The 14,891-nt window shown below is 41.7% G+C and overlaps 1 protein-coding gene across 1 annotated transcript in view; it reads right to left on the bottom strand.

Moving 5' to 3' along the window:
* Positions 1-13,398, bottom strand: part of LOC112220214 (microtubule-associated protein 1B) — a 30,282-nt gene extending 16,884 nt beyond the window's left edge. Inside the window, exons 1-2 of the mRNA XM_024381936.2 lie at positions 13,124-13,398; positions 9,394-9,495 (exon numbers count right to left, since the gene is read on the bottom strand). Of these exons, the coding sequence (XP_024237704.1) occupies positions 9,394-9,495; positions 13,124-13,307 (286 nt within the window). The 5' untranslated portion in view covers positions 13,308-13,398. The remainder of the gene's footprint in view (positions 1-9,393; positions 9,496-13,123) is intronic.
* Positions 13,399-14,891: the final 1,493 nt, after the last annotated feature.

Below are 14,891 nucleotides of genomic sequence, written 5' to 3'. Positions count from 1 at the left end.
GGTAGAGACATCTGACAGACAGGGAGGTAGAGACATCTGACAGACAGGGAGGTAGAGACATCTGACAGACAGGGAGGTAGAGACATCTGACAGACAGAGAGGTAGAGACATCTGACAGACAGGGAGGTAGAGACATCTGACAGACAGGGAGGTAGAGACATCTGACAGACAGGGAGGTAGAGACATCTGACAGACAGAGAGGTAGAGACATCTGACAGACAGAGAGGTAGAGACATCTGACAGACAGAGAGGTAGAGACATCTGACAGACAGAGAGGTAGAGACATCTGACAGACAGGGAGGTAGAGACATCTGACAGACAGACAGGTAGAGACATCTGACAGACAGAGAGGTAGAGACATCTGACAGACAGGCCACAGAGCTCTTCATCTGGCACCTCATGGTCTTCTATAGTTACAGCTCCTCCTCCTCCTCCGTAGATAAGTTGGATCGTCAAAACTGAAATGAAGCTCCCACCTGGGTGATGCTTCGGCGAGTGTAAAAGCGCCAGTAAGACCACCACACCTCATTAGTTATAAAGCTACATGTCAAGCGACTTGAAGTGTGATAAATTAATTAGTAATAAAACAAAGAATGTTGTTGATTATTGCATTATCTAGATATATAGATCATCTTTAAAGTTCTCCACAAATGGGCTCATGTGTGCTCATGCCTCATGTTCTCATATACATTACAGTACATCCATAACAATCTGATCTGAAGGCAATTAAAGCATGACAAACTGATCTGACTTTTCCATTAATATTGATTGGAATCTGCCATGTTGTCTTTCTCTATCACATCCCAGAAGGGAAGAAGGGTTAATAGATTGGGTGTTGAGCGAGAAGTGACTTCTTCATTCTCCAGTTGTTCTTTAGCCAGCTCTGCTGTCTGCAGCAAAGACTGAGAACAGGAATGGAAACTTACAGTATCATAGAGCCATCTGCTGTTTGCATAGCTAACTCCCTGTGTGGCAGTGGGGCTCTCCTCCCTCCATCCCTCTGCTTTCCCTCCCTCCATCCTTCTCCTTTCTCTCCATCCTCCTTTCTCTAATTCCCTGTCCCTCCTTCCTCTAACGTGTCTGTGCTAGCTGACACAATTTGATGGACAGCAGATCATCTATCAAGCAGACAGGTAATTGCATTCTCCCTCTCTCCCTCCTCTGTTGAGGACCGATCATGCTTCATGCGAGAAAAAAAACAACTAGTGACATCCATGTTCTCCCGATGTCTGTTTATGCAGGATGAAATTGTTTTCATTAACTGTGTGTAATAGCACTATTAGTATGTAGGCGTTTTATGTTTTCAAAGCTTAACATTAGCACAGGTGCATTTGCTTAAATTGTGTGTTAATTTGATCTATTGGGGACGCAGGGTTAAAACCAGACCAATGAAGGCAGTTTAAAAGCATACCAGCATACCACATTTTATACATGAAAAACACTATAATTTATACAGTATGCAAAATGCTAATAGACATTCCTCGTCATTTTTCTGTTGGGAGCTTATTATCTCGATTATCTTTAATTACATACACATATACATATACATACACATATCCTAAATCCTTGTCACTATATTATTAGACTACCAAAACGTATACTGAAACACAGGGAAAATCGACATCTCTTGTCCATTCATTTTTTACTGTCTACTCCAGTGAGAGAGAAAGACAGTGGTGGAGAAGGTTAGAGGGTGCCAAGTCAGGCATAGGAGAAAAGCAGATGAATGAGGGAGACACAAACATGTAAAAAGGCGATGGAGGGAGAGACAGACAGAGACAGGAATAGACAAGAATGGAGGTAGGGGTAGTAGAGAATGAGAATCATAGAGAGAGTGAGAGAGAGGTCAAAATTTTAAAACGTGTATTTTTCCATATATAGAGACAACCTATGTGTTTGAATCAAATCAACTATATGCACAGAGCTTGTCTGATGATTTAAGCACACTGTTTGATGAAATAATAAAGATATACAAATGACTAGAAGGAGTTGGACCGCAATTGATTTGATTGTGCCGGACCGAGCTCAGACTTGCTGCACTGTGTAAATTTTAAAAATGACAGTAAGTGAATGACTAGCACCCGTTGTGTCTCTCTCCTCCCTGCTGCAGCGACCACCACAGAACATCAACAGTGTTTATCATGCTGAAGCTGCAACATAATTACAGCCATTTCTGACTGAAAGGTTCTGATACCAAAATCCCTCAAACCTACTCCCTCAACCCTTGTTCTCTTTACGTGGCACATGTATGCATCACATGCACGTGACCAATAGGGCCTTACCTATAGCATATCATAATCACATCAATAAATTGGTTATAACAAACTCAGAAAACCGTAACAAATGTGACAGCAAAATAGATGCAGAGGATGTGACAAAATAACTCGAAATGGGGGAATGTTTACTGGTTGCTCAGGAGGTAAAGGGGAACTCTGATGTATGGAATAAATGTGACTAGTTGTGGAAAATACTGGAGATCAAGAAAAAGAAGGTAAGGAGCAAACACTGCATACATATTATGTGTTAAACAGGTGCTGTTACATTACAATATCATTTTCTAACCGTTTGGAACAATGTAAATAACACTAAATAAAATACCAGAGATTCTGTTGTAACGGTTTTTATTGATTTATTGTAAAGCCTTTATTACAGCAAAGACTAAAAGCAGTCATATTCAATCGTGAATGCAACTTCATGAATGGAATGGTTTATTTATTGTTTATGCTAATTATTCAAGTGTCAATTTGTTATTTTATTTTAAATCTAAAATTCTTGATTGCATTTCAAATCATGAATGACTCATATTCTGTGTGATGACATAAATGAATGAATGATCCATAGAGTACTGTAGCCTACATAATAAGTATTGAAATATAGGCCTAAGTAAGTTACAGTATTAACACTAAACAGCATGCGCTCTTAGGCCTACAGCTCAATGGTGGTTATACAAGGCTGCTATACTAAACCTACTAATGACAATGGCATTACTTATTATTATAATGATGATCATAATAATAACAATAAGGATATCAAGAAAAAGGAGGGTTGTTATTATTATAAATATCATTTTTCGGACAAATTGGAACAGTGTAAACAACACTAAATAAATGTGTAAAGCCTTTGTTACAGCATAGCAACGGTTAAAAACAGTTGAATTTGTGAAATTGTTTATCCGCTCACGGAATCAGTAGGTTATTAAACAAACACTCAAACAGGCAACAGAAGCAGGATCTGTGTTATTTCTGTAGTTATATATGGATGATTTCTAAAGCCAGGCACATTTAACAGTTAGGCTATTGATTATAGACCCAATTATGTTGGGGTTTCCTCTCTCCTCACTTTTTTCGACAATTAAGGCAAGGGCCGTTTTCTTAACTCCTAACTCCTAACAATGAAATATAGCTATCTCTCTCTTTCTGCTGTTTCCCCTTAATCTTTGAAGAAATGTATTTATTTAAAACTGCCCAACTATTGTGTTTCTCTCTGTCAACTACTCACCACATTTTATGTACTGCAGTGATAGCTTGCTGTAGCTTATGCTTTCAGTACTAGATTCATTCTCTGATCCTTTTATTGGGTGGACAACATGTCAGTTCATGCTGCAAGAGCTCTGATGGGTTGGAGGACGTCCTCCAGAAGTTGTCATAATTACTGTGTAAGTTAACTGAAGGGGCTAAGAACCTTGAACCTCCTAGGTTTTGTATTGTACCCAGAGGAGGACAGAAAATATCTGTCCTCCGGCTACACCATGGTGCTACCCTACAGAGTGCTGTTGAGGCTACTGTAGACCCTCATTGCAAAACATTGTGTTTTAATCAGTTATTTGGTGTCGTGAATACATTTAGTGTAGTTTTATCTAAAAATAATACTTTTTGAAATGTTTCACCGAGAGGCCTCCACTGACCTCTACCCACCCTGCCACTGAACCAAATCACAGACAATCACAGACAATCACAGACAATGGAGTGATTACAACTTAATTGAGTTGTTGGCTGCAGCTCATATTCTCTATCAAGGACACAATGACATGCAGATTAGCCTAAAGATGAGTGCTATTCATCTAATGATAAAAGGTCTAATTTGACTAAAAGCTATAAACAAAAAAACTAAGTGGCTCCAAATAATGTAAACGCAGCAAAAAAAAGAAACTCACTGTCAACTGCGTTTCTTTTCAGCAAACTTAACATTAATACATATTTGGATGAACATAACATGATTCACCAACTGAGACATAAACTGAACAAGTTCCACAGACATGTGAATAACAGAAATGGAATAATGTGTCCCTGAACAAAGGGGGGGTCAAAATCAAAAGTAACAGTCAGCATCTGGTGTGGCCACCAGCTGCATTAAGTACTGCAGTGCATCTCTTCCTCATTGACTGCACCAGATGTTTCAGTTCTTGCTGTGAGATGTTACCCCACTCTTCCACAAAGGCACCTGCAAGTTCCCAAACATTTCTAGGGGGAATGACCCTAGCCCTTAACCGCCGATCCAACAGGTCCCAGATATGCTCAATGGCATTGAGATCCGGGCTCTTCGCTGGCCATGGCAAAATACTGAGATTCCTGTCTTGCAGGGAATCACTCACAGATCGAGCAGTATGGCTGGTGGCATTGCCATGCTGGAGGGTCGTGTCAGGATGAGCCTGCAGGAAGGGTACCACATGAGGGAGGAGGATGTCTTCCCTTTAACGTACAGCGTTGAGATTGCCTGCAATGACAACAAGCTCAGTCCGATGATGCTGTGACACACCGCCCCAGACTATGACGGACCTTCCACCTACAAATCGATCCCGCTCCAGAGTACAGGCCTCGGTGTAATGCTCATTCCTCCTAAACGCAAATCTGACCATCACCCCTGGTTTAGACAAATCCACAACTCGTCAGCGAATAGCACCTTTTGCAAGTCCTGTCTGATCAAGCGATGGTGGGTTTGTGCCCATATGCAACATTGTTGCCGGTGATGTCTGGTGAGGACCTGCCTTACAACAGGCGTACAAGCCCTCAGTCCAGCCTCTCTCAGCCTATTGCGGACAGTCTGAGCACTGATGGAGGGATAGTGCGTTCCTGGTGTAACTCGGGCAGTTGTTGTTGCCATCCTGTACCTGTCCCGCAGGTATGATGTTCTGATGTACTGATCCTGTGCAGGTGTTGTTACACGTGGTCTGTCAATGTGAGGACGATCAACTGTCCGTCCTGTCTCCCTGTAGCACTGTCTTAGGCGTCTCACAGTACGGACATTGCAATTTATTGCCCTGGCCACATCTGCAGTCCTCATGCCTCTTTGCAGCATGCCTAAGGCACGTTCACGCAGATGAGCAGGGACCCTGGGCATCTTTCTTTTTGTGTTTTTCAGAGTCAGTAGAAAGGCCTCTTTAGTGTCCTATGTTTTCATAACTGTAACCTTAATTGCCTACCGTCCATAAGCTCTTAAATCAAATCAAATGTATTTATAAAGTCCTTCTTACATCAGCTGATATCTCAAAGTGCTGTACAGAAACCCAGCCTAAAAGCCCAAACAGCAAGAAATGCAGATGTGGAAGCACGGTGGCTAGAAAAAAAACTCCCTAGAAACGCCAGAACCTAGGAAGAAACCTAGAGAGGAACCAGGCTGGGAGGGTGGCCAGTCCTCTTCTGGCTGTGCCGGGTGGAGATTATAACAGAACATGGCCAAGATGTTCAAATGTTCATAGATGACCAGCAGGGTCAAATAATAATAATCACAGTAGTGTCTTAGTGTCTTAACGACCGTTCCACAGGTGCATGTTCATTCATTTATGGTTCATTGAACAAACATGGGAACAGTGTTTATACCCTAAAGTTATTTGGATTTTTACGAATAATTTTTGAAAGACAGGGTCCTGAAAAAGGGATGTTTCTTTTTTTTCTGAGTTTATTTGAGGAATTTCAACAACAAAAATAATGAAATGGGACAAAATAAAATGAACCCATATGAGCTCATATTTAAGTCCTTTGATAGGCATTAAATTCAGTCGATATTAAAGAGCAGATTAGATTACACTGGCTGACTGACTGAGCAACTCCTCAGGCAGACAGAGAGAGAGAGAGAGAGAGAGAGAGAGAGAGAGAGAGAGAGAGAGAAAGAGAAAGAGAAAGAGAGAAAGAGAGAGAGAGAGAGAGAGAGAGAGAGAGAGAGAGAGAGAGAGAGAGAGATAGAGAGAGAGAGAGAGAGAGAGAGAGAGATAGATGTGCCTATGCATCGAAAGTGAAAGAGGAAACCATCCCTCCCTGACAGACGTAGCCAGTATTGCTGCTTATGTATCGCTGACTCTTTAAGTCTCTGTTTTCACCATATTCCACTGAATTCATCCCTCTCTTCTACACTTCATCCATCCATCCCTCTCTTTCCTTCCTCCCTCTCTCCACCACTCCATCCCTCCCTCGTTCCCTCTATCTTCCCTCCTTCTTTTATTGTGAAACCCAGGCCACTGGGGAGTTAATCTCTCTATCCTTACCTTCCTACCTCCATCCGTTCATCCCTCCTATATATCCCTCTCTCTCTCCCTCCCTCCTTTATTCTGAAGCCCAGGCCACTGGGGGGTTCATTCAGCTAATTACCCAGGAGTCTCCTCTGCATCTGCATCTGAGCCACGTTGCATGGCAACAACACACAAAGAAAGAGAGGGAGAGAGGGAGAGGCTGCTTGGAGGAAAGAGAGAACCGGGAAGTATGGAGGAGAGAAAATAAAAATGGGGGACAAGGAGGAGGGCAGAGTGTACCTCAGAAGAATAAAAGCCAAAAGCTTTTCATGCTCAGTGCAGTGAAAGTGAAATGGTTATAGACTCCTGTTGTGTCACTGCTTAGCAGTCGATATCATGCTTTTTGGCTAGACCCTGTAAAAAGACAGCCCACTGGTTTACATCTGTATGTATCATATGTGAGGTTTATTTGTAATCTACAGTTTCTTATTATGAAATGAAAAATATTCCATTGATGTGGAGAATATTCAATGCAATCCACTGCATCTACTTAGGACACTCCCACGTAACTGACATCACAACACCATTTGCTTGACATGGGTGATCAAATCAAATGAAATATGCAAACCACGAGGTATGTAAATATACAAACTGCTGATTCACCAGCTGTCGGTTGACAATGACACAGCCCATGGTCAGAGAGGTGAGCTCGTACAGGCACACACACACACACACAGACACGCACACACAGCCCATTGGCACTAATGTCTTCAAAGGGCTTAACGTGAGTGTGCCCTCACCTCCTCAGCCAAAAAACAGACAGCCCTACATTGAGATCAACACCCCTCTCCTGCACTGAGATCATCACCCCTCTCCTGCACTGAGATCAACACCTCTCTCCTACACTGAGATCAACACCTCTCTCCTACACTGAGATCAACACCTCTCTCCTACACTAAGATCAACACCCCTCTCCTACCTCTCACCTACACTGAGATCAACACCTCTCTCCTACACTGAGATCAACACCTCTCTCCTACTTAGAGATCAACACCTCTCTCCTACCTCTCTCCTACACAGAGATCAACACCTCTCTCCTACACAGAGATCAACACCTCTCTCCTACACTGAGATCAACGCCTCTCTCCTCCTACACTGAGATCAACACCTCTCTCAGTGAGATCTCTCTTAGGAGAGAGGCGTACTGTGGGTCGTACTGTGCAATAGAGACAATATTACATACTAATAAAAGCAATGTTCACAGTGTAATTACAATGAAATAACATGTAGGTTATTAGTATGGCATAAGGTTAAAAAAATGGGACCTCTTGTCTGTTCCCAGTCAAGGGCACCCTGCCCACCAGATGTCCTGCTAGCTATAGACTCATTAGTCCATTAGGACTACTCCTTCACTGCCCACACTATAGGGACATGGCAAAGCTCACCACTGACACTGCAGATCCAGGGATACATAATACAATCTCAGACAGCTCAGAGATCACACACTGTACACTGCTGGGGGTTACTGCACCTAGTAACTAACCACAGTACAGAGAGAGAGAGTTGGAGGGAGTGAGAAAGAGAGTGAGACAGAGGGAGTGAGAGCGAGAGCGAGACAGAGAGGAGAGAAAATGGGACAAACACCAAATTGAGACTCTGCATGCAGAATCCTGCAAAAATATCCTCTGTGTACAACGTAGAACCCCAAATAATGCATGCAGAGCAGAATTAGGCCAATACCCGCTAATGATCAAAATCCAGAAATGTAAATTCTATTAAATTCTACAAGCACCTAAAAGGAAGCGATTCCCAAACCTTCCATAACAAAGCCATCACCTACAGAGAGATGAACCTGGAGACGAGTCCCCTAAGCAAGCTGGGGACCTGTGGGGTGTGTTTGTGAACAGAGCCCCAGGACAGCAACACAGTTAGACCCAAACAAATCATGAGAAAATAAAAAGATAATTACTTGACACATTGGAAAGAATTAACAAAAAAACAGAGCAAACTAGAATGCTATTTGGCCCTAAACAGAGAGTACACAGTGGCAGAATACCTGACCACTATGACTGACCCAAACTTAAGGAACGCTTTTGACTATGTACAGACTCAGTGAGCATAGCCTTGCTATTGAGAAAGGCCGCAGTAGGCAGACCTGGCACTCAAGTAAAGACAGGCTATGTGCACACTGCCCACAAAATGAGGTGGAAACTGAGCTGCACTTCCTAACCTCCTGCCCAATATATAACCATATTAGAGACACATATTTCCCTCAGATTACACAGATCCACAAATAATTTGAAAACAAACCTGATTTTGATAAACTTCCATATCTACTGGGTGTAATACCACAGTGTGCCATCACTGCAGCAAGATTTGTGACCTGTTGCCACAGGAAAAGTTCAACCAGTGAAGAACAAACACCATTGTAAATACAACCCATATTTATGCTTATTTATTTTCCCTTTTGTACTTTAACCATTTGTACATCATTACAACACTGTATATATATATATATATATACATAATATGACATTTGTAATGTCTTTATTGTTTTGAAACTTCTGTATGTGTAATGTTTACGGTTCATTTGTATTGTTTATTTCACTGTTGTATATTATCTACCTCCCTTGCTTTGGCAATGTTAACATATGTTTCCCATGCCAATAAAGCCCCTTGAATTGAATTGAGAGAGAGAGAGAGAGAGAGAGAGAGAGAATGAGAGAGGAGTGAGAGAGAGGGCGAGGGAGTGAGAGAGAGAGGGAGTGAGAGAGAGGGAGTGAGAGAGAGAGAGAGAGAGAGTGAGTGAAATAGAGGTAGTGTGAGAGAGAGAGGGGGAGGAGAGAGAGATGTTCTTTGAAATTGTAAAGAAGTGATGTACAGGTGAATATACTTTGGTAAACATGCAAGATTGCATTGTCACTTCTTCACATTTTTGTGCTTGACCTTACCTCGTACATCTGCAGAGAAACGGGCTGAATGTCTGGAGACAAAGAGCTTTAGTTCCTGATCCAGGTTACAGTCAATGAGGTTGGTGTCCCATGAGCGAATCCCTGCACAGAAAACAAAACAATCAATGGAAAGAATGACATGAGTGCAGAACCCACTTCATCCATCACTAGGCTAGCCTGGCAGAGGCTGGCACACAATCAATATTCCCCATAGATTTTGCATCAAGGGCCTTGGCTTTGGCTTGTAGCTGGCATGAGTCTCAATTCATGAGTCTCAATGTCACCGGCATCTATTCAAAGTTGGTCTCACTCTTCCATTTCATTGGGTCTGTCCTGTAATGAACATGTACCATTTGGCATGAGAGAGGAAATCTATAATAGGAAATATCTATAAAGTGCTTTAGCTTTAGTTTGCCAGGGGCTGCGGGTGGTGCTGCTAGCCAAGGCTGAGTCATAACCTGGGTTCTGTTGTCATCTATCCTCTGTACATGACACTGTTACTTACTGTAATGAAACGGGGTGTGTTTAAACTCTGATGAACTTTATTGGAAAATAGGAACATTTCCTGTGTTGCTAAAATACAATTGCAAAGCCACACCAATGCAAGGCTACTAACTTGACCCAATTCAATTCATAAAATATTACAGATAAAATCAACATATTATGATATACAGTGCCTTCAGAAAGTATTCACATGTGTTACAGCCTGAATTCAAATGGACAACATTTAGATTTTGTTTGTCACTGGTCTACACACAATATCAAAGTGGAATTATGTTTTACAAAAAAAATCTAAATTGTGGAGGGGGGGGGACAACAGACATTGAATATCCATTTGAGCATGGTGAAGTTACTAATTACACTTAGGACGGTGTATCAATACACCCAGTCACAACTAAGATACATGTGTCGTTCCTAACTCAGTTGCCAGAGAGGAAGGAAACCGCTCAGGGATTTCACCATGAGGCCAATGGTGACTTTAAAACAGTTAGAGGTTAATGGCTGTGATAGGAGAAAACTGAGCACGGAACAAGAGCATTGTAGTTACTCCACAATACTAACCTAAATGACGAGTGAAAAGAAGGAAGCCTGAAGAGAATAAAAAGATTCCAAAACATGCATCCTGTTTGCAACAAGGCACTAAAGTAATACTGGAAACAAATGGCAAAGCAATTAACTTTTTGTCCTGAATACAAAGTGTTATGTTTGGGGAAATCCAATACACCAATATGGAGAGTACCACTCCTCATATTTTCAAGCATAGTGATGGCTGCATTATGTTATGATATCCTTGTATGATTAAGGACTGGGGAGTTTTTCAGGATAAATATAAAATATTAACATAATGGAGCTAAGCACAGGCAAAATCCTAGAGGAGAACCTGGTTCAGTCTGCTTTCCACCAGACACTGGGAGATTAATTCACCTTTCAGCAGGACAATAACCTAAAACACAAGGCCAAATCTACACTGGAGTTGCTTACCAAGAAGAAAGTGAATGTTTTTGAAGATTTTTGAAAAGAATAACAGGCAAATGTTGCACAATCAATGTGTGGAAAGCTCTTAGAGACTTACTCAGAAAGACTCACAGCTGTAATCACTGCCAAAGATAATTCTACAAAGTATTGACTCAGGGCTGTGAATACTTATGTAAATGAGATATTGTTATATTTCATTTTCAATCAATTTTAACATTTCTAAAAACATGTTTTCACTTTGTCATAATGGGGTATTGTGTGTAGATGGGTGATAAAAAATAGTTTCTGAAGTGCCTATATATAAAAAAGAGTCAATATAATACAAGACATTAAGAACAGTGATCCAACAGTGCAGTTAAAAAATAGTATTTAGGAAAATAATAAGGTGGAACATGATTCAACAGGAGAAACAATGCCTTCCTGGAAGATGACGAAGGATTACTGGAACTGTTGCAGTTGTGTACAATTCCTGATTGATATTTGACTTGACATGAGGTCATAGCACTAGTAGCATCAACCCATTCAAATCACAGATATTTAATAGTAATAATAAGCTACCAAACACAATAATTATTACAACAATAATAATGTTTCAAAACAAAAGTCTTGTTTTTCCTTTAAAAAAAACATTCATTCTTTGCGTAGTAGGTATATGATCATATTTGCCATAATAACAATTAGCCTATATGCCTGAAAACCTACTTTGTCCGATCTAATAAACATAACAGGTATTAACAATATTTCCTTGTTTGTTTGTCCCCCCCCCCATAAATTTTTCCTGGTGAGTTAGGAGTATTGAAATAGATTTTCCATATGTGTCCTTATTCTCCTTTTAATGTTTCACATGGACTAAATTATGAAAGCTTTATTAATAGTGTGTTTATACTGTAAACAAAAAGGACAGTAGGAAAACCATAGCATGAATTTTCAAAGACATCATTCCTTTGAATTAGGCCTCAGCAGGTTTTTAATCCTTTGTTCCAACATTTTATGAAACATGGTGCCGTAATCCGCCCACACATTTTGTTCTTCCGCCCACACATTTCGTTCTTCCGCCATAGTTTCTTCTTGTCATACCAATCTCTGTCCCCAGTAGCCTGTCAATCAGAAACGCCCTTTGTGTTTGAATAGCGCTCCCTACGACTTTCCGTAGGGACCGCATTGCGGAGTGGGCCACGCCTACATGCCGGTGTCGGATGAGAGAGAGCTGGATGCGGAAACAAGAAAGCAGGGATGGGGATGGGATGGGTCCCGCTGGGGCGGGCACGGTGGGTGATTTAAGATGCAGCACCAAGAGGAGGGTTTTCACGCACGTAGACAAAGCAACACCGTGTTCAAAATACGGTACTATTGGAGTGCCCACACCTGCCAATAAGTTGCATACACCTTCCTTTGTTGTTCTGTAAATGGACACAGTGGAAGAAAAGCTATCTCAGTAATTGAGAATGCACTGTGTAGACGAGGCTATTTAACACCGAAAATATGTTTTTTTAATGATTTACGCATGGGTAGAAGGGACAATAGGGTTGGACCCCTTTATAACAATAGGCCTATGTATACATTTCTGACAACGAAATAACGGATGCACCACAGAAAAACAAGCAGACGCTAGGTGGTCGATACCCTCTCACTGGTGCGCATCACATCTCAAGAAAAAGAAAATGTCTTATTGACGCACAATAAGAATGCTGAATCATTCTCGGCATCTTTACCACGTGTGGCTGATTTAAAGTAACACTGCAGAATAGTTGGTGCTTTGGAAAGGTATAGCCTGCAGTCCTTATATAGAATGTGTATGGAGACAGGGAGAAGAGGTACGGGGGAAAGGTTGTTGGGGTGTCGACGGATGCCTTCTGTTTGATTTGCGCTTTCCACAGATTTGCAGATACCACCTGGGAGGGGCTGTGCGCGCAACCAGCAATATCACATCACTTCAACAACAACCAAATCATTAAGTTTTCCATTCAGGTGGCCTATTGCTTTATAGCCTAATGCCTATGGAGGTCGATGTATCCAAAATGAGATTGTGTTATACATAAAGTAAGTTCAAGGTTACAAAACATGACATCCAGACTTGGCGCATGATGTGATTATTTTCACAATATTCCAAATAATAATAGAAAGTCGGCTATAGTTGTATGACAAAGCATTCGACACATAAAGTGATGCTTGTGCTGCTACCACCTAGGCTGTGGATAGCTTACACCACCTCCTCAACACCGGGCAAGGCTGTAGCCTCCCTCTGTCTTCTTACCTTTTTCTATATCCGCAATGGCACACTTCAAATGATCCTCCGTGACTATTTCTCCAATAACCACAAGCAGGTAAAATTTGTTGTCGTCAAAACGGTGCGAGAGACTCGCGGACATTGGGGATGCCATAACGTTGCTCGAACTGCTTAAAGTCTCAATGTCTGCAGATTCCACAAGCGTCGCCATCCTCGCTTACACGGGGCAACACACACCCCTGTCCAGCTACGGAAATGAGAGGAAGTCACCAGACGCCGTGAAAGGAGTGGTCCTGCGTTTTATACTCCTAGACATTGTGCCATGATCAGTAACCAGGGGAGGAGAGGGCTAACAGCTGACGTCATCCGCAGCGAATCAAACTCCCCGGAAGCTGATTAGCGGGAGATTGATGAATCCCCTAAATGTTTTGGTGTAGGCCTAATTTTCTATAATCAAATTTTGTGCCCCACTCATCTTGGTAAGTGCCATGACTATTTTATATGTTTGAAGATTTGTTAATGCAGGTGTAGGCCTACCAATGTTGATATTGGCCTACTAATGTTTCAGAAAGGATATAAGTGTAATATCTTAATTGTACTATTTTCTCTCTCTTTTTCTTTGTCTCTCTCCACTCCCTCTCTTTCTCTCTCTGTGTGTGTATGTGTGTGTGTGTGTGTGTCATGCCAGTCTTATGTAGAAGCTCTTATCATCTCAGGTATGATCCATTGGTTCTGCCTGAACTACTGTGCTTGTCTCTGTCTGCGCTGTCACTGCCCTGATACTGGCTGCTGTCACAGAACCTGTCATTCCCACAAATACCAGGATGATGAGTCAGTAAACTAAAGCTCTCCTCTATCAGCACCTTCTGCCCTTTACTTTCATTTCTGTGCAAGTTTACTACTGAATTGATAAGTGATATGTCACATAAAGTACCTGTCAAAAGTTTGGACACACCTACTCATTCAAGGGGTTTCTTTATTTTAAATATGTTCTACATTGTAGAATAATAGTGAAGACATCAAAACTATGAAATAACTCATATGGAATCATGTAGTACCAAAAAAGTGTTTAACAACTCAATATATTTCAGATTTTAGGTTCTTGAAAGTAGCCACCCTTTGCCTTGATGACAGCTTTTCACGCTCTTGGCATTCTCTCAACCAGCTTCCCACCATATGCTGAGCACTTGTTGTCTGCTTTTTCTTCACTCTGCGCATCAACTCGTCCCAAACCATCTTAATTGGGTTGAGGTTCAGTGATTGTGGAGGCCAGGCCATCTGATGCAACACCATCACTTTCCTTCTTGGTCAAATAGCCCTTACACAGCCTGGAGGTGTGTTATGGGTCATTGTCCTGTTGAAAAACAAATGTTAGTCCCACTAAGCCCAAACCAGATGGGATGGCGTATTGCTGCAGAATGCTGTGGTAGCCATACTGGTTAAGTGTGCCTTGAATTCAAAATAAATCACTGACAGTGTCACCAGCAAAGCACCATCACACCTCCACCTCCATGCTTCACGGTGGGAACCACACATGCGGAGATCATCCGTTCACCTACAAAGACACGGCGGTTGGTACCAAAAATCTCAAATTTGGACTCATTAGACCAAAGGACAGAGTTCCACTGGTCTAATGTCCATTGGTTTTGTTTCTTGGCCCATACAAGTCTCTTATTATTATTTGTGTCCTTTAGTAGTGGTTTCTTTGCAGCAATTCAACCATGAAGGCCTGATTCACGCAGTCTCCTCTGAACAGTTGATGTTGAGATGTGTGTTACTTGAACTCTGTAAAGCA

This window comes from Oncorhynchus tshawytscha, linkage group LG20, assembly GCF_018296145.1.
Source record: "Oncorhynchus tshawytscha isolate Ot180627B linkage group LG20, Otsh_v2.0, whole genome shotgun sequence".
Classification (NCBI taxonomy): domain Eukaryota; kingdom Metazoa; phylum Chordata; class Actinopteri; order Salmoniformes; family Salmonidae; genus Oncorhynchus; species Oncorhynchus tshawytscha.
The sequence above is the reverse complement of the archived record's forward strand: the minus strand, read 5'-3'. Positions and strand labels throughout refer to the sequence as shown.